The sequence below is a fragment of the Rhinocladiella mackenziei genome, assembly GCF_000835555.1.
Source record: "Rhinocladiella mackenziei CBS 650.93 unplaced genomic scaffold supercont1.6, whole genome shotgun sequence".
Lineage (NCBI taxonomy): Eukaryota > Fungi > Ascomycota > Eurotiomycetes > Chaetothyriales > Herpotrichiellaceae > Rhinocladiella > Rhinocladiella mackenziei.
Window position 1 is genome coordinate 655,054 of NW_013550599.1, and position 17,248 is coordinate 672,301.

Sequence of the window (17,248 nt, forward strand, 5' to 3'; positions counted from 1 at the left end):
TACCCAAGGTTCGTGGCTCGAGATGGTGCAAGACGGTGATGTAGACCTGGGCAAGGTTGTCAACGGGGAGTCATAATGGCTATTTCCGTATACGTGCTGCTTAGCCGCTGTCGTGCTTCGGTTACGGCGAAGTCGATCTGGCGATGAGGCGCCGAGTCTGAGAGCGCGTCGATTTCCTCGGTTTTGTCATCTGAGTAGAATTTGTCTCTTTTGAATTCGTCCCTTGATTGGTCGCTGAAGAGACTGGCTCCGCTGGTGTGTGAAGATGGTCTTTTGGCCATCATTTGCGCGGGCTTCGATGCCGGAAATCATTGTCTCGACGGGCAGGAAAATGGTCTGCGGTCGCGGTATGGATGATGTCACTGGTGATGGTTTGAATGATGATGATTTCTGTCATCGAGGCTGTCGAGGATTGTCTTTGCTCCGCTCTATTGAAGCTCAGCGGTGTAGGACTCGCGACAAACGAAAGTGGTGACAGTGTTGTCTTCGGCCAGAAGACAGCTGAGGACTTCTCGGCCAATGAAGCTGGGTCCGATGGAGGAAGATGGGAATTTTGTCGGAAGTGGACTCAGACGATGATAGACGTTAGACGATTGAGAGGGTCCCGGAAGTCCGCGACTGTATGCTGATGACATTAATAGTTCCGTAGACCATATCCTGTGTGTCATTCAGGTGGGTCAAAAGTTGCAGAATTTCATGTTGGAGATATTAGGAAGTCAACAGACAACATTCCGCGGGTTGTTATTGAATGAATCCCCTCTGAGCAGGGTGGTGAACAATGCTTCTGGGATCTCTTCCGGAAAGCTGAGCCAGATATATCAAACCTACCTCAGCTCTCCAGAAGAGATCCTGGAAATGGAAGTATAGGTCATCTCGAATATAAAGCCGGCCGCATGCCGTCGATGGTGTGATTGAGTGTGTTATACGTCGTGATATGTGAAGAGGAGAAAATCGGATGATCATTTCTCCATATTCCGCAGTCGTCATTCTTCAATCTCAACCCTTATTCTTTGAAGATTTTCCTGGGACTCCCTGCTACATGATGTCGCTAGAGATCGTGTCTTGAATCGACTGGACAAAGCTCCGTTAGCGATGGGATGACAAGTATGATCGAAGCATCCTTCGCACAGAAGAGGGAAGCCAAAATCAGAGAGAGATTTGGTCATTGACCTATGTCATCTGATCTGGATCAGAAGCAAGAAGCATCGAAGTATTCTCAATTCGGTAGCGGTCGCTTTGCTTCGACAATGGCCCCAAACCCCACTTCCGATCGGTACAGTTTCACAAACTCGAGTCCCGCTGCTTCGAGGATCTTCTTAAACCCTTCTTCTGACCGTTCTTTACCCCCCATGTTGAAGATTCCAATGTCCATGGCCGCAATTGGTAAATCGGCGGGAGTAGTTCGAGCCGCAAAGCAGAAATCGGCCAGGAGAACAACCGAATCGTATGCCATGGCTGGGACGATGTTTTTGAGAATGTCGATGCATCCAACATCGGAATAGTCATGCATGACGCGCCGAAGGAAGTATGCTTTGGCCCCTGCATTCTGAGGTGAGTAAAAGATCTCTCGATGAGTGGGGTTAGATGTCGGGCCCCTACGTACCAATCAGGGTTTGTGGCGTGAAGAAGTCATGCTCCATTACAGCAACTTCTTTCGGTAAGATCTTCCTGGCCTCTTCCGCAGGTTCTTTCAGTTCCTGTAAAACGAATTTATGAGGTGGGAGTTTTGGATGCGCCTCCATGATGCGCATAATCGAATGACCATTCCCGCCACCAATATCAACCAGGATGGGTCTGTCGCCATCTGTATTCAGCTTGCTAAAGTCATAGAACCCCGTCAAGGGTACGGTGGCATCAGCATGCGCCAGACCTGTTTGGAAAGCTTGGAATCGTTCAGGATACTGAGCCATTACTTCCCAAACTGTCTTTCCTTCCTCGCCCCATCTCCAGGTATAGGGTGAATAACGTTGATCAACGGGTTCTTTGAAACCTTTTTCCTGAAGGAAGCCATGGAGGTTGTCGATGGCGAGGAATCCTTCGTCATATACCAATTGGAAGAACGTTCCAGGACCGGGCGTTGTCGCATACGCAAGCGAGAATTTCGTATGAGCATATTCCATGTTTTCCAGCTGCCTAATGAAGCCAACACACACCGCCATGCGCAAAAGTCGTTCTGTCGATGTGGATGAGAGGTAGGTGTGGGTCGAGATGGGAGCCTTACATACCTAGTAATGCTTCTTCGGCCCCTGTCACTTGGGACAATGCAGTTAATGAAATAGAACCAGCAGGAGGCATGCTATGAAACGCTTTCAAATGCAGAAGTGTTCGAATGGCTACCAATTCCATGGCCTGCAAAGAGCGTCAAGGAAGGATGACGAGATGGGTACACACTTTCCACCGGCTTACCTGGGCAATATGCACCCCTCCCATGTCTGAAGGATCAGTCAAGCTGCGGATAAGTTCCTGTGCCTGAGAGATCATCCTCATCCTGCTTCCGAGGCCGACAGGCCCAGGAGCAGCATTGTAACTGTTTGCGGCATCGGCAAGTTTTTTGATCTGGGTTTGGAGTTCCTCGGGCGACGGGAAGTCTGAAAGAGCCATCATAGACGAACCAAACGACTTGAACTACTTGAAGACAACCAAACCAGAAAGGAAAAAAAAAAAAGGACTTGATAACGAGCTTTTGAGGGAAAGCCCTCCCTCCCTGGGCCCTCGCCCCCGGAAAGGTGGATTCCGCGCTTGAAGCAGAGATCTACATTATCTCGCAGTCATCGGTCCACACTGCCTTTGAGAATTTTCATGTTGCTTGCCCCTCCCACCGTATCGCAAGTAGTTGTAGACAGTAGTGAGTGAAGTTGATCAACCAACCGCGGAAGCTCGAAAGTGATGCACAGGCCAGCAAAAGCTAATGTCACCGCCGAGATCAATGAACGATCACTAGGGATGCGAGCAGCAACGATAACTTCCAATGACCTTGGTCTGAACAGAATCAAGGCGTCAAGACCTCCTGCGTGGAGTGGTGTGAGTGGACAGTATTTGGCAGGAAGAATGCAACAAGTCCGGAACGGAGAAGAAACTTCAACGTCCACCCAGTGATAGTGCCGCCCCCCCCCCGGTGCATGCCCAGGGTCTCGCTCAATCAGTCTCTCACGGCACGGGCTTCGATGCCACCACTCTATGCCGCGAGGGGGCTAACAATGAAACCCACATTGGATCCCAACCAAGGAGAGTAAAGGCCTCTACACCCCGGGTTATCCGGGGCAGCTCCCATTTTCTCCCCGAACAGAACTACATTTCCTCTTGGTCTACCGACCCAAATAAAGGAAGAGAGTTGAATCCGTCAGATCAAAAGTCTGCTCTTCAAATCTCGACTTCAAAGGAAGCACAACAATCTCGTTTTCTCGAAACCTTTGTATATGAAATGACCACCGGTGAAAGTCACCAGTTCATTGAGCCCGATTTTGACGATGAGGGGTTCGCCGAGTCCACTCACACGAGCTATGCCACTTCGATAGCTTCTGCGATTCGCCGAGGAATAGAGGAAAATGGCCGGACATATCCTGCTTTTGGCAAACATCAATACGGCCTTCCCATTGACGAGGAAGAGCAAGACCGGAACGACTTGCAGCATTGCAAGTTTGGACTGCTTCTCAATGATCATTTGTTTCTGGCCCCGATCACGTCACAACCTCAAGAAATCTTGGATCTCGGAACCGGATCTGGTATTTGGGCAATTGATGTGGCGGACAAGTACCCCACGGCAAATGTCCTGGGAGTCGACCTTGCGGCCATTCAACCGACTTGGGTTCCTCCCAATTGTCGCTTTGAAGTCGACGATATCGAGAGCGACTGGCTCTATCACCGAAACCACTTCGACTTTATCCATGCCAGGGAATTGATCATGGCAGTTCGCGACTGGGACAAGTTGATTCAACAAGCCTTCGACCATCTTAAACCTGGTGCTTACCTGGAACTCAGTCAATCGGTACCCGACGCGCATAGTGATGATAATACTCTGCCTCTCGACAGTGCGTATCGGCAGATCACCGAAATCTTTTTTGAAATCGGCGAGAAAATTGGCGCGTCAGGACATGCCCCCAAATCTTTCAAGGAGAAGATGGAGCAAGTTGGATTCGAGAATGTTGTGGAAAGTCGCTTCAAGATCCCCAACAGTCCCTGGCCCAAGGATAGGAGACTAAAACATATTGGCCTGTTCGAAGCCGCGCACCTTGATCGCGGCACTGAGGGGATCCTCATCCGAGGCATGACTGGTGCTCTAGGTAAATCAAGGGAAGAAGCACAGGTACGCAAACGTTTATCCCCATCCTGATTCGCCACTGTAAATGGTGTTGATTCATGTCCTTTTTCAGGTCCTCTTCGCGAAGGTGCGGCAGGAACTGAGAGACCCGGGAATTCATGCGTACATATATTTGTGAGTTTTCTCGTGATATTCACCGTTCAGGACTGAACGTCATTTAGCTACGACATTTATGGGAGAAAGCCTCTCGCATCATGAGAGTTTTCAAACGCAGTGAACAAGCACCGCTGATGAACCCAAATGTCCGTATCCCGCGATCATGGGAGCCGCCCCAGCACGGCACGGGAGGATGCTAAGACTTCGCAGTGCATCACCCATCTTGGTAGAAGCAAACAATCTCCGATGACAAAGAACCTCATCTGACGGCCGCCTGGATCCCATCGCCCATGGCAACTTGAAGCTCTTCTTAAACTCGAAATTCGGCGGCGTGAATGAACTGGGAAGAGCAATCGTTGGTCACAACGATCTCATCACCTCAATCTGTGTCAAGATCCGGAAAGATGAAAGTACCGATCTCATACCCGATGTATTTATGGGAATGTACACGAAGCGACGAGAAGTCCGGTCAACAATTTAGGTCATGGTTTCATTTGAGCAGGATCATCTCTGCCATTCAACAGACCTTTCATGACTTTGCAGGACAGTACCGAAATCTACGACAAAGGACTGGGGGAAGGAAAATGGCCAGCCTATTGTCTTCAGCCACGGTGGGCCTCTCAGTACTGATTGCTGCGAGATTGAGATGTTTTTCCTGGCCAACAAGGGATACCTTCTGATTGCACACGATCGCCGTGGCTTCGGCATGTCTAGTCAGCCGTGGAACGGGAACGATATGGGTAACTCTGCCAACGACCCGAACCAGTTATTTGAGATGTCGATCCTAAGAACGCTGCACTCGTTGGTCACTCTGCAGGTGGTGGAGAGACTGCGAGAATTTTAGGATGCCCTGGGATCAAGTCATGACTCAAAGGCCGTACTTGTCACAGCGTCACGCCTCGGTTGGCGGGAACCGAAACACATCCTGATGGGATACGCGCGAGATTTACGACGGGTTTCTAGCAACTATGGAAAGTGATCGAGCTCAATTATATCCCGACATTCCTGCTAGTCCGTACCATGGATTCAATCGACGAGGAAGCAGAGGATAAAATTAGTCAGGGCCACATTCAATGCTGGTGGCGGCAGAGTACGTTGGCCGGTTTCAAAAGGGCGTACGATTGTGCCAGAGTTTTCCCCGAGACCGACTTCACGGCCAACCTGAAGGAGATTGATATCCCTGTATTGGTGCTGCATAGCGATGATAACCAGGTGACTGGACGGCGAGAAAGGGAAAGTTCAAGGCGCGTCTCACGGCCTCTCCAACGATAATTTTGGCAGAGTCGGTCTCTCCCGTTTTTCCTAAATTTCTGTCACTCTTCTTCGCCCTGCAACTAGACCCCATTTTTTGTCTGGACATTGATATATACAGATGCTTGAGAAACCGGATACGGCGGCAGACCAGGTAGTTTTAACTTGTCGTCGTTCAGCAATTTGCGAGCATCATGGCCAAACAACCAGTCTCTTCTAGTTGACTCGCCCCAGTAGATCGGGTTGGAACTGTTGTCGTATTTCATCAGTTCGTCGCGACGCTCTTGTTCGGGCCCATCGTACAGATGCCACCATTGTTGGAGGACGCGAGTGTTGCGGGCGACAAAAGCGGCGCGAGGTCGTCGTTGCTTCTCATACGCGCGCAGGGCGTCAGGAATATTGTCGAAGTGAGCCAGCGCTGCTTGTAGAGTTGCGGCGTCTTCAGTCGCTTGCGCGGCTCCTTGCGCCATGTACGGCATCATCGGATGTGACGCATCTCCGAGTAATGCGACTTTGCCACTTGGATGGACCCAGTGTTGAAGTTGGTCGAAGTCCGCAAGTTTCCATTTCAGATATTGCCCTGTCAAACTGCAGAGTTTGCGGACAGGGTAGCACCAATCTGCGAATCTGCGGACGAGCTCGGTGTTGTCAGCTTGAGATTTCCATTCGTCTTGGTCGAGCGGCGGGCCTAGGTCGCTGGAATGCGTGATGTCGATGATGATGTTGTACAGTTCTCCCTCGCGCAGTGGGTAGCCGACGGCATGTCCCTCGGGACCTAGCCAGTGCATTGCCCAGGGTTCGGTGACGAGGTGCCGGGTCTGAGGGTCATCGAGGAGTGGTTTTGCGGGCACAAGAATTCGATAAGCGACATCGCCTGTGTCAACGGGTTCGATGGGCGAGTCATTGATGCTGTTCCGTACAGAAGATCTGATTCCGTCTGCGCATACTATGAGGTCTGCATGGTGCCATTGTCCATCTGCTGTCTTTAACGCTGGGGAATCGAAGTCATACTCGACAACTCTGCTGTCCAGGCGGAGGACGATGTTTTTCTGCCTTGTTGTAGCGTCAACGAGGATATTTATCAGGTCCGCTCGATGGATGAAATAATAGGGTGCTCCATATCGAGATTCGACGTCGGAAAGGGGAATATCCAGAAGTACTTTGTTGTCTTTCCAGTCGAGAAATCGAAAGCCTGATGAAACCACCTTTTTGATGGAATCAAAGTCAACACCCCAGGATAAGCTCAGGCGTGAGGAGTTTGGTGGGACACGAATTCCAGCCCCAACCTGTAAGCCAATGAGGATGATTACACAGACACAAAGAGAGAGAGAGACTCTAGGAGATGGAGTAAATATCGACATACTTCCTGGAATTCCTTGACTGATTCAAAGACAGCAACTTGGTGGCCGCCAGATGCGAGTGCGAGGGCGGTTTGCAAGCCACCTATGCCGGCACCGACCACCAGGACATTCAGATTTTTCATTTTGTCCCAATGTCTCTTGCTGGAACCAGACGAGAGGGAAATGTGATTGGAGATACGTGTTTCCTTGCCGTTGATACTTACCGTACCTTGGGTCGATAAATATACCTGCGAGTATCGAGAGGAACTCCCTTGGATCCCCCCTCAGTATTCAATTTCTCCGCACAAGGTCTTTTAGTTGGGGGGGAAGAGAAACGTGGGTATGTGATTGTGGCCATTGCTCTTATCGGCTACTTTCCTGAGATGATGAAACCTTTTAGGGACAAATTATGGGGAGAACGTAGTGCGCGATATCGGTGCGATGAATCATCCCGAGATTCACAGGTAGTTGAACCCCCCATCGAAAAAACAATGAGGTTGACGGTTTAAGCGCAGTACGGGTGAATAGAGTCGAAAGGAAATGCCCATTCATGGACAGATGCTCCTTCAGTTTTCATGAGAACGATAAGGCCTGGGATTGAGATGGTCACCGATGGTCTTAGGACTTCCTTTACCGAGATACTTGGCCGAGGAGGATGACATTGGCAGCCGCAGGAACTCAGCCGGATCGGCAATGTTGACGAGGCTTGGTGGAAAAAGGAGCTGATAATGGAAGTCACCCGGCCAGCACGTGCCATATTACTTTCCTTGGCAATCCCTTGTTCCAGCGCAGGCATCTTGATTTCTGATATTCCATCACGCAATCTCGATCATGAAATTGCTCTATCCGACAATTAGGCAGAGACCGACTGGAACTCAACCTCCCTGCACCTCTCCTTCCATCCATGGCCCTGCCTCTTCCAGGCTCCCCTTCATCTTCATGGGTCAGGTTCGTAGAACGTCTTAAACATTCTTTCAGTGGTGCAGATCCACGAGTCTGCATAGCTTTCTGGCTCTTTGGTAAGCCTGATCCTGGAGAATCATTCGTCGCCACTACACGGTTCCCTTGAGCGCTATCAACTGTTGCTAAAGATTCTCAGGCCTCATCAACAATGTCCTCTACGTGATCATTCTTTCTGCGGCCCTCGACCTTGTCGGTCCCAATGTTCCTAAAGGAGTTGTTCTCCTTGCCGATGTCATACCTTCGTTCCTTACCAAACTCTGCGCTCCTTACTTCATCCGTGTCGTTCCCTACCCGGTTCGAATCTGGATCTTCGTGGGCTTATCTGCCGCCGGCATGCTCTTGATCGCATTCACACCACCCTACACTGATGGCGGGAAAATCGCTACCAAGATGACCGGTGTTATCCTGGCATCTCTGAGCAGCGGTGGTGGAGAATTGAGCTTTGTTGGCCTGGTTCATTACTACGGACCGTTCAGCTTGGCCGCTTGGGGAAGTGGAACCGGAGGTGCTGGTTTGATCGGAGCTGGAGCATATGCATTGGCCACTACATCACTTGGGCTCAGTGTGAGGACAACCTTGTTGGCGTCTGCTGGCTTACCGGCGGTCATGCTAGGAAGCTTCTTTTTGGTCCTGCCGCGAAGTCCTCTCCGCTCCCACTCCGGGAAGCGGCACCACAGTGATCGGGCCTGGGATGATGACATTGAACGTGAGCAAAGAGAAGGGCTTCTTCCTTCTAACGAAACTCCCAAGCCCACTTTCAACTCACGTGTGAAGACCTCGTCCGCCTGGACCACTTTTACACACCATTTAGCCAGGGCCAGGGGTCTTTTCTTCCCTTACATGCTACCTCTACTTCTGGTCTATGTGGCCGAATACACCATCAATCAGGGGGTCTCGCCCACTTTGTTATTTCCTCTCCAAGAGACCCCCTTCCAGCACTTTCGGGCATTCTATCCGACATACAACGCGATCTATCAAGCTGGAGTCTTTATTTCACGATCTTCCACGCCGTTCTTACGAGTTCACAATCTTTACGTACCATCATTCTTGCAGGTGGCCAATTTGGTCATCTTGACATCACACGCCATCTTCAACTTCATTCCGAGCGTGTATATTGTCTTTGCTATCATTTTCTGGGAAGGCTTACTGGGCGGCCTGGTCTATGTCAACACTTTTGCGGAAATCAGCGACACCGTCCCCAAAGAAGATCGTGAGTTTTCATTGTCGGCTACGACGGTAAGTGATTCGGGGGGAATTTGTATTGCCGGTTTTGTCAGCATGGCGTTTGAGGTTTGGTTGTGCCATTGGCAGGTTAGACGCGGGAGAGACTACTGCAAGAAGCTATGACGGAGGTCCGTGACGAATCTTTTGGCGTCGGATATCTTTGTTCTGGAGTGGGACCGTGTCGGTCATACTTGTTCTGTCAGCGATCTATCCAAACGCTCAATATGGCTTGATTTCGAGATGACGATGATGGCTCACGAAAGTCATCAGCAATCATCGGGAAGACAGGAAGATTGCTCCTGAGTTTGACAGGTGATGGGTTGAATGTTGAGCCTTGGAAGTAGACCCAAAGAGAACCCCAAACAGATCGAACCATCGTGGGCATTCGGGAGGTAGATTCCGTGGGTTCACGTCCAAGAAGTCGCTGCCGGTACTTTCTCGCTACATGTTGGTGAGCGGTGATAGCTGTCAAGATGCCACTAGTAGCGCCAATGGACCGTCGTGGATGTAGATCGGGAGATGCCGAGCCACGAATCTGTGGTCAACCTGTATGGGAAGAGAAGCCAGTCGGAAAAATGTGGGCTCTTCCAAGCAGCTCGGAGCCGCACAATGATATTAAGTCATTGGGAGACTTTCTGCTGGGCCATTGGCCTATGGAGAAGACTGTAACTGCCTGTTCCTGAATTTTTCAGTCTGTTTCGGTTAGGCTCAAGTCACAAACTTTGGGCCGAATGCGTCTAAATTTTCATAGTTTTGTTCAGGGAACAACCTTGCCCGCTGCTTTGCCTGTCAGGGCCCCAACCCACGCCCCAACGCACCGCGAAAAGCCACCGGCATGCTCTGTCTCTTTTCCACCTTGAAGAAGTTTTACACTTTTTGGTTTGCCATCCTTCACCTCTGCTACTGCTTCATATCTTAGCCGACATTTGTAAAGCACAGCGCATTTAAGCCTGTCTTCTATCCTTCGTTCTCGCCTGAGGAAATCGAAAACTCTCCTGCCTCCTCCATCGCCGCCAAGAGCAGCTGCGATCGACGTTCGGACAAGTCAAGAGCGAGCCTTATGGTGACCGCACGTGCACATGCCAAAGATCGCCGAGTTTGTACGCAACGATGAACCCATGAGACGATGAGGAGTTCTCTCTGAGGGGTAGCATAAGAAGTTGATTTACTACGAGCACGGATCTGTATGCATAGCAGCCCGACATTTGACAAGTCACGACCACGCCGGTATCGTTCTTCCGAGATCGAATCTGCAATTCAACAGTCCAAAGGCCAGCCAACGAAATAGACCACAACATGCAAGAGTATTATTCAACGCGGACTAATCAGTATGATCGGTCAGGTCCCGAAGAAAGACACCGAATGATCTATCCGGCAAGAGACGATGCAGCACACGGACAAGACGATGGACCCAACAAAGGTCCGTATCGGCAGCAACCCCCATATGAACATTATCCCCATCCTTTGTGGGCAGGGTCGTGGCTAGAAGGAAGATGCCGAGTCAACCACCGTGAGAAAACAGAGCAAGGTACGTCTAAAGTGTGAGAGAAGAGTGGCAGCAAAATGCCTTTGCGAGACTTGTCAGCGAAGGAACTTGATCTTGCGCCGTGCCAATGGGAATCGTGATACTCGGCAAGCTCGTTCAACGTGAAGCGACGCAATCTTTGATGCATGGTGCCGCAAGCCCCTGTTTGTCAGCATGCATTGGTAGTGGGGGGATTAACGGTCATGCCACCACAAGAAGCAGAAGCAAAGTAGCAGCGGCAGAAGCAGCAACAGAAGGTGAGGACGGACAAAGCCAGCAGAAGCAGCAAATGCAACACACCAACATCCTTGATGAAGATGAAAAAATCAGGCCTTCACCTTCACGAACACGGCGACACGAGCAAGCCCAAAAAAGCAAAAGAAAATTAAAGCTTCACCGTCAAGGGTCAGGGGGCCCCGAAACAGCAAGAGAATGCCCAAACACCCGCGACCGCTTGCACCTTTTGGATGCGAACGACGTCATTTTTCCCCCTCCCCCCCCAAAGAAAAAAAAAAAACCTATGCTACGCTTCAGGTTTCCGTGCATGTGGCGGGCGGTTTTGCCATTTGGCGGTCGGGGAGGCGCCTCTGGGGTCATGACCAGGACTTAACTAGACTCTAGCGGCCGACTCCCTGATTCCTTTGCCTTACGGAGCCTCTAAGACCTGACGTTAATTCAGTCTAGGGGAGACACCCGGACCCAAGCTGAGCTCTCATCCCCGTTTTGGTGCCGCGACTCGGGACACATTTTGGTATACCTTAACACCGCCCCTACCGGAAAGGCATCCACATCCACATCTGCATCGAATTGAACCCTTGTTCCCAACTTAGGGCCCAGGGCCCGCGCCTAGCCCTGTATGAAGGGTTCGAGTCTGCAGAATGTGTGTCACGCCGCTTGTCGATGATGCTTCTGCTTGTTGTTGTTCCTGCTGCTGGCGTCCGTCGCCAAAAAAAAGCTGTCCACGTCTGCCGTCCACCGCATCCTCGTATCCACTGCATCTGCCCCATCCTATCCTCATCCACGTTTCTTTGTCCTCGCCTTTCTCTCCAACGATTGCTCCCGTCTCCATACTACTCTCCTTTGTATTTGCATATCGACAACACCGCTATTACTGCTCGCCACTCTCTCTCGCGCTCTCAACAGCCTCATGTCCCTGCTAACCTCGATTCTTCTCTCCCACAGTCGTCGTAGCATCCGCATCCGATCCTGCGCAGCAGGCTCCGCATCCTCTGCTGCACCACCATCGCCTCCCTGCTGTTGATCAACATCCCGCATTCGACCATCATACCTCTCTCACATCGCACTTTCGACAACAGATACCGACCACCATGGCCATGCCAGGCCATTCTCCACCTTTCAGCACTCCTTCCAGTCCGCCACGGTCATTTAATGGTACGCTTTCTTGGACCCTGATTCTTTCATGAACCGCACTTGTGAATCAACATGTGCCAGATCATTCGCTCTTTACATCTCTCCATCTTCTTGCACTGACGTCCGAATTAATTTCTCTAACTGATCTCCAGGCTATTCTGAACCTCCAGGTCCTCCGACAATGTACGGTCCTCCTTCTCGCCCGATGCTACCGCCCTCTCCACAGCATTTTCCTCCTCGATTCTCTCAACCTTCTTTACCAGTTCCCTCTCCGGCAATAGCTGCGAACAATGGGCCTCCGCCGCCCCATAAGAGACCAGGAAGTAGCATGTCCATATCATCGATGTTGGGTACCGAACCAGAAAAACCGGTGCATGAACAATATCACAATCACAGTCAACCTTCAAGGACGCGCTCACGACAACCCTCTCTGTCCGGGCCATCAATGACACTGGGCGTGGTCATGTCACCTCCACAATACCCCTCCAAACCGAACACAAATGATTATTCGTACAAATCACGGTCAAAGACTCCAGATCGAGTCACAGGAACAACCACGGGAGGACGACCGCATCGTTCAAGTTCAGGCACAATGACACAACGTCCTGGTCCTTTTTATGAATCGGCGCCGCCTACGCAACCAGCTATGAATACCTTCCCTGACGCCAAATATACGCCTCCCTTTGGTCCGACAGCCACGTCCAAAGAAGATTATCTCGAAGATCACGGTCGTCGCACCAGTATCAGCGGCATTTTACAACGACCAGAGAGCCAACCTCAACCAAGCACCGTCACATCCACGTTTCCTACAGCTTCCAACCCCCCCACCCGTCCAGAAAGTATTCCCCCCTCTCCAGCACAAGTCGATCGACCTATTCAACCACCTATAAACCGTCCTGAACCTCCGCGCTCCAATAGTCACGTCGGGCCATACGATACTCGACCTCCCACCTTGCCGCGTCTTCCACAGGCCACCAGTGTGCCACAAACCGGACCCGCTCAGCCCGAACGGCCCCTTCCACAGTCTTTGTCACCGGAACTTCGACGGCTACACCTCAGTGGTAATGATAACCGAGGACTGGCAGGGATTCTGAATCAGCAACCTGAACCGGTTTTGGGTGCCCAGAACATGATGCGACAAGACTCGGTTCAATCACAAAGTGATCGATCGGTGCTTGGCGATCGGATGCGGAACCGAGCCTACTCGCCTTTCGCCAGCTCCACCGCGTCACAAACCTTCTCTACAGTGTCAGGACCCTTGGATGATCAATTGCGCAAAGGAACCGATGAGTTGTCGCAGCATAGAGCCATTTTAGGTCTGGCCAACGAATCCAAGCGAGGACGATACTCCCCTCTCCCTCAGGCCGTGCAAGGCGCTCAGGCGCAGACACCGGTACCGGATGCTGGCATCAAAACCGAGCATGGTCGAGTTTTCTCGGGCATCGGAAGTGGATTGGGTTCTGCCTCTGCCGGCCCAACTCCGACTCCTCAACCACTACCTGCGAGCCCATTTAAGCGAGATGAAGGTGGTTCGAGGTTAAGTGAGGAAAACCTCATGAAGATGTCTCGAAGTGCCTCAGGGATTAGCAAACGGAATCGCAAAGCTCTCGACGACGAAGTCCATGCCGAAAGTGATGTGGGCGATGTAAAAAAGTCAGGTCCGGGTCGGGGAAAGAGAAGCAAATATCAACATTCTTACAAACTGGATTTGGAAGACGCCACCCTCGGACACCGCACAAGTTCGCCTTTTGCAACGTCGAATCCAATTCGACGGGCAGCCACTCCAACCTCAAACCCCCCCCAACTCGTACATCACCATCAGCTTCCACGCCAGCCTTCCGTCTTGGAAAATACTCCAACTTTCAGACCTAAGAGGACCATCAGGATATCTTCAGTTGTAGCTCTAGCCCGACGCAATCCCCGTCGTCATTTGGGTTTCTTCAAGTACAACCCGATCCTTGCTCCAGTTGACCTGAATAGGCCGACGGCCCAAAAATTCGATGTCTCAATCCGTCCGAATCTCCTGCCATCGTTCACGGACGCGGAGCATATCAACTGTACATATACAGTACGCGTCCCGAGACAATGGATCCAACAACGGGAACGGGGCATAATTTGCGCGGAACGATATCTATGGGGTTCTGGGATCTACACTGATGATTCTGATCCCATTGCCGCAGCAATGCATTCTGGGTTTATTACTTCCGTCCATCCACCGGGTATTGATGAGGCACTGTTGGCGAGAGTAATCGAAGAACAGAATCCTCGGATTGAAGGGAGCATGGCTCCGGAAAAACCGAAGCCCATGGAAGAAAACAAAGACTTACATATTACGCTCCTTGTCCTGCCTCAACTGGAGGAGTATGTTGAGAGCGTACGCTTCGGCATCAAATCGCGGAGTTGGCCGGAAGAACCGGACCCATCACCTCCCACGACGTCTGGTTCTAGAGCAGCAGCTTCGAGCAAAACACCGCACGACGGTGTGAGTTTCATGGTCTTGAAAACCGAGTTCGTCAACGACGGCACAGAAGTAAAACGTGTAGGACGAACAGGGAAAGAAAAAAGGGAAAGACTGCGGAGAGAGATAATGGAGCGGAAACGAGGACTCGAGCTCGAGAAGCAACGAATTGCCATGGCGGAAATGAAAGTGAGGGAACGCCAAAAGGAATTGAAACCCGGACCTGGGTCTGGATCCAAGAAGGCCAATAGTAAAGGGCTCGAGATCACGAATTCGACTTCGGGGACAATGGATAAGTCGTCGAGGAATTCGAAGTTGAAAGATGCGGCGGATGGGGAGAACCTCCCTCCTGACTCACAGGAGCAGGAGAATGAGAACGAGAATGGGACGAGCACTGAGGATATGATGAAGCTTGATGTCGGCCAAAGTCCGGGTGATTGGATCCGTCAACTCGCTGTTGCCACTGCTTAGAGGGACCATCGACGACGGAGTGGAGATTGTCAACACTGATACTATCGCTCTCCATGGGATACTATACTACGATACGCTGAGCTATGCCGACGATAATTCAAGTCGGTCACTTGGGCTGTTTCTCGATCCGTGGCTCTACAAGTCCTGAAGGTCGAATAAATGAGAATGGAAATGACAGTGAAAATGAAAACTCTTCTATTGATGATATACGGTTGTAACGTGACATGATAGTTGCAAGGGAAATGGTTTGATATATACATTTGTTTCTTTTCCGCATGAAACTTTGCCCGGTCCCTGATGGAATCTGTACAGAACTGAGAAGAAATAGCATAAGTTGGCTTGGTTCTACTCCGCTCCGCTCTGTTCTGCTTTTTTTTTTTTTTTTTGGCCTTGACTGGATGCAGCTTCCATCCTTTTTATTCCCCTTAGCCATCTGTCCTTCCTGGCACGGAACAAAGCATCCTATTGCCCCGGAGCAACAAGCAACCCCTTCTTTGCAGCATCATGCTCCCAGCCGCCCGCAAGTGCTTCGGCACCTGAACTTGAGGCATACTCTTCCATACGCTTCTCGAGTTCAGGTCTAAAGTGTCGGATGAGACCTTGAATAGGCCAGGCAAAGGCTTCGCCCAGAGCTGTCAAAGACAGAAAATGGATCAGTACTGTCCATAATCTTCTTGAGGGCGAGAGTTTCAGAGGTGAAACGGGGAAAAACCTACCGCAAATACTGTGTCCTTCAACCTGTTTGGTGAGCTCCTGTAGCATATCGATTTCTCTGATACGGCCTTGGCCCTTTTCGAAACGTTCCATCATCTTGGCCGTCCAGGCGCTGCCTTCGCGACAGGGCGTGCATTGGCCGCAACTCTCGTGTTTGTAGAAGGCGCTCAATCTGGCAATCATGCGGACGACGTCAGCAGATTTGTCCATCACTATCACCGCCGCAGTGCCTAGACCAGATTGCGAGTCCTTGAGCGCGTCAAAGTCCATTAGTTGGTCATCGCAGACGTGTTTGGGCAAGATCGGGGTCGAGGAGCCGCCGGGAATCACGGCTTGCAGGTTATCCCACCCGCCGCGCACGCCGCCGCAGTGTTTTTCGATCAGTTCGCGGAGGGGGATCGACATTTCCTCTTCCACCGTACACGGGTTGTTGACGTGGCCGGAGATACAGAAGAGTTTGGTGCCTTGGTTACGTTCGCGGCCGAAGCTAGCGAACCATTTCGCTCCGCGTCGGACGATGGTAGGACAGACTGCGACGGTTTCGACGTTTGTGACTGTAGAAGGGCAGCCGAATAGTCCGACAGCAGCTGGGAAAGGAGGCTTCAGACGAGGTTTACCGGCCTTGCCTTCGAGGGACTCAATTAGGGAAGTCTCTTCGCCACAAACGTAGGCACCCATGCCGCGGTGGAGGTAGATGTCGAAATCGTATCCGGATCCGCATGCATTTTTACCGATTAAACCCTCCTTATATGCCTCTTGGATCGCTCGTTGGAGGACAGTAGCTTCGTGGTAGAATTCGCCGCGAATATAGATATATGCTGCTGTGGCGTTCATGGCGCGGCCGACAACCAAACATCCCTCAACGAGCTTTTGCGGGTCCTTGCGCATGATTTCCCGGTCTTTGCAGGTTCCAGGCTCGCCTTCGTCGGCATTGACGACAAGGTATCGGGGCTTTTTGTCATTTTCCCAGCCTTTGAAATTCATGAATGACTAGAAAGGGGTGTCCTGATATCAGTGCCTTGTGTCTCTTCCTGGTGCCTCCGTAGCGAGAATGGTATGGAACATACGAATTTTAAGCCCGAAGGAAAGCCAGCACCACCTCTTCCTCGCAGACCCGACGCTTTGATCTCGTTGATCAACCAGTCATGGCCTTTTAATATGATGTCCTTGGTCCTGTACCAGTCCCCATATTTCATTGCGCTCTTGAGATCCGTGCCATGATGGCCATAGAGGTTCTGGAATATCCTATCCTGGTCCTTCAGACCTCCATATCTTCTCTGCCGAGGTTGTCCTTCTTGAACGGTGGCGTAGGAGCGGGTTTGGAGGGTCGAGGAGCTTGTGGCGGCAATGGGGGGGGTGGCAGATCGTGAAGCTGTCTTCGCAGCCGCTCGAGCCACGGTCTTAGTGGCTGAAGACCGAACAATCATGGCGGTCGGTATGTGTTTGTCGTGAAACACCCGTGGGAGTGAGTGGAAAAGAAGAGAAGCAGTCCGTTATTATTGAAGTCAATATCGTCG

At 51.2% G+C, this 17,248-nt stretch overlaps 7 protein-coding genes across 7 annotated transcripts; 3 read left to right on the forward strand and 4 right to left on the reverse strand.

The window, feature by feature from the left end:
* Positions 1-59: 59 nt before the first annotated feature.
* On the reverse strand, positions 60-281 carry Z518_08047 (uncharacterized protein; the record flags this gene model as incomplete). The annotated part of the gene is made up of 1 exon (XM_013413790.1): positions 60-281. One exon carries the CDS (start codon positions 279-281, stop codon positions 60-62), a length of 222 nt encoding a protein of 73 aa, XP_013269244.1.
* Positions 282-1,216: 935 nt separating this feature from the next.
* Positions 1,217-2,601, reverse strand: Z518_08048 (uncharacterized protein; the record flags this gene model as incomplete). Its single annotated transcript, XM_013413791.1, has 4 exons — positions 1,217-1,539; positions 1,604-2,173; positions 2,226-2,349; positions 2,407-2,601. 4 exons carry the CDS (start codon positions 2,599-2,601, stop codon positions 1,217-1,219), a joined length of 1,212 nt encoding a protein of 403 aa, XP_013269245.1.
* Positions 2,602-3,421: 820 nt separating this feature from the next.
* Z518_08049 (uncharacterized protein) lies at positions 3,422-5,258 on the forward strand (the record flags this gene model as incomplete). The annotated part of the gene is made up of 2 exons (XM_013413792.1): positions 3,422-4,303; positions 5,055-5,258. 2 exons carry the CDS (start codon positions 3,422-3,424, stop codon positions 5,256-5,258), a joined length of 1,086 nt encoding a protein of 361 aa, XP_013269246.1.
* A 490-nt stretch (positions 5,259-5,748) lies between these two features.
* On the reverse strand, positions 5,749-7,148 carry Z518_08050 (uncharacterized protein; the record flags this gene model as incomplete). The annotated part of the gene is made up of 2 exons (XM_013413793.1): positions 5,749-6,951; positions 7,029-7,148. The coding sequence occupies 2 exons, from the start codon at positions 7,146-7,148 to the stop codon at positions 5,749-5,751; spliced, it is 1,323 nt and encodes a 440-aa protein (XP_013269247.1).
* Positions 7,149-7,909: 761 nt separating this feature from the next.
* Z518_08051 (protein btn1) lies at positions 7,910-9,315 on the forward strand (the record flags this gene model as incomplete). Its single annotated transcript, XM_013413794.1, has 3 exons — positions 7,910-8,024; positions 8,105-9,204; positions 9,280-9,315. The coding sequence occupies 3 exons, from the start codon at positions 7,910-7,912 to the stop codon at positions 9,313-9,315; spliced, it is 1,251 nt and encodes a 416-aa protein (XP_013269248.1).
* A 2,730-nt stretch (positions 9,316-12,045) lies between these two features.
* Z518_08052 (uncharacterized protein) lies at positions 12,046-15,017 on the forward strand (the record flags this gene model as incomplete). The annotated part of the gene is made up of 2 exons (XM_013413795.1): positions 12,046-12,109; positions 12,241-15,017. 2 exons carry the CDS (start codon positions 12,046-12,048, stop codon positions 15,015-15,017), a joined length of 2,841 nt encoding a protein of 946 aa, XP_013269249.1.
* A 462-nt stretch (positions 15,018-15,479) lies between these two features.
* Z518_08053 (NADH-ubiquinone oxidoreductase 51 kDa subunit, mitochondrial) lies at positions 15,480-17,158 on the reverse strand (the record flags this gene model as incomplete). Its single annotated transcript, XM_013413796.1, has 3 exons — positions 15,480-15,649; positions 15,734-16,721; positions 16,799-17,158. 3 exons carry the CDS (start codon positions 17,156-17,158, stop codon positions 15,480-15,482), a joined length of 1,518 nt encoding a protein of 505 aa, XP_013269250.1.
* Positions 17,159-17,248: the final 90 nt, after the last annotated feature.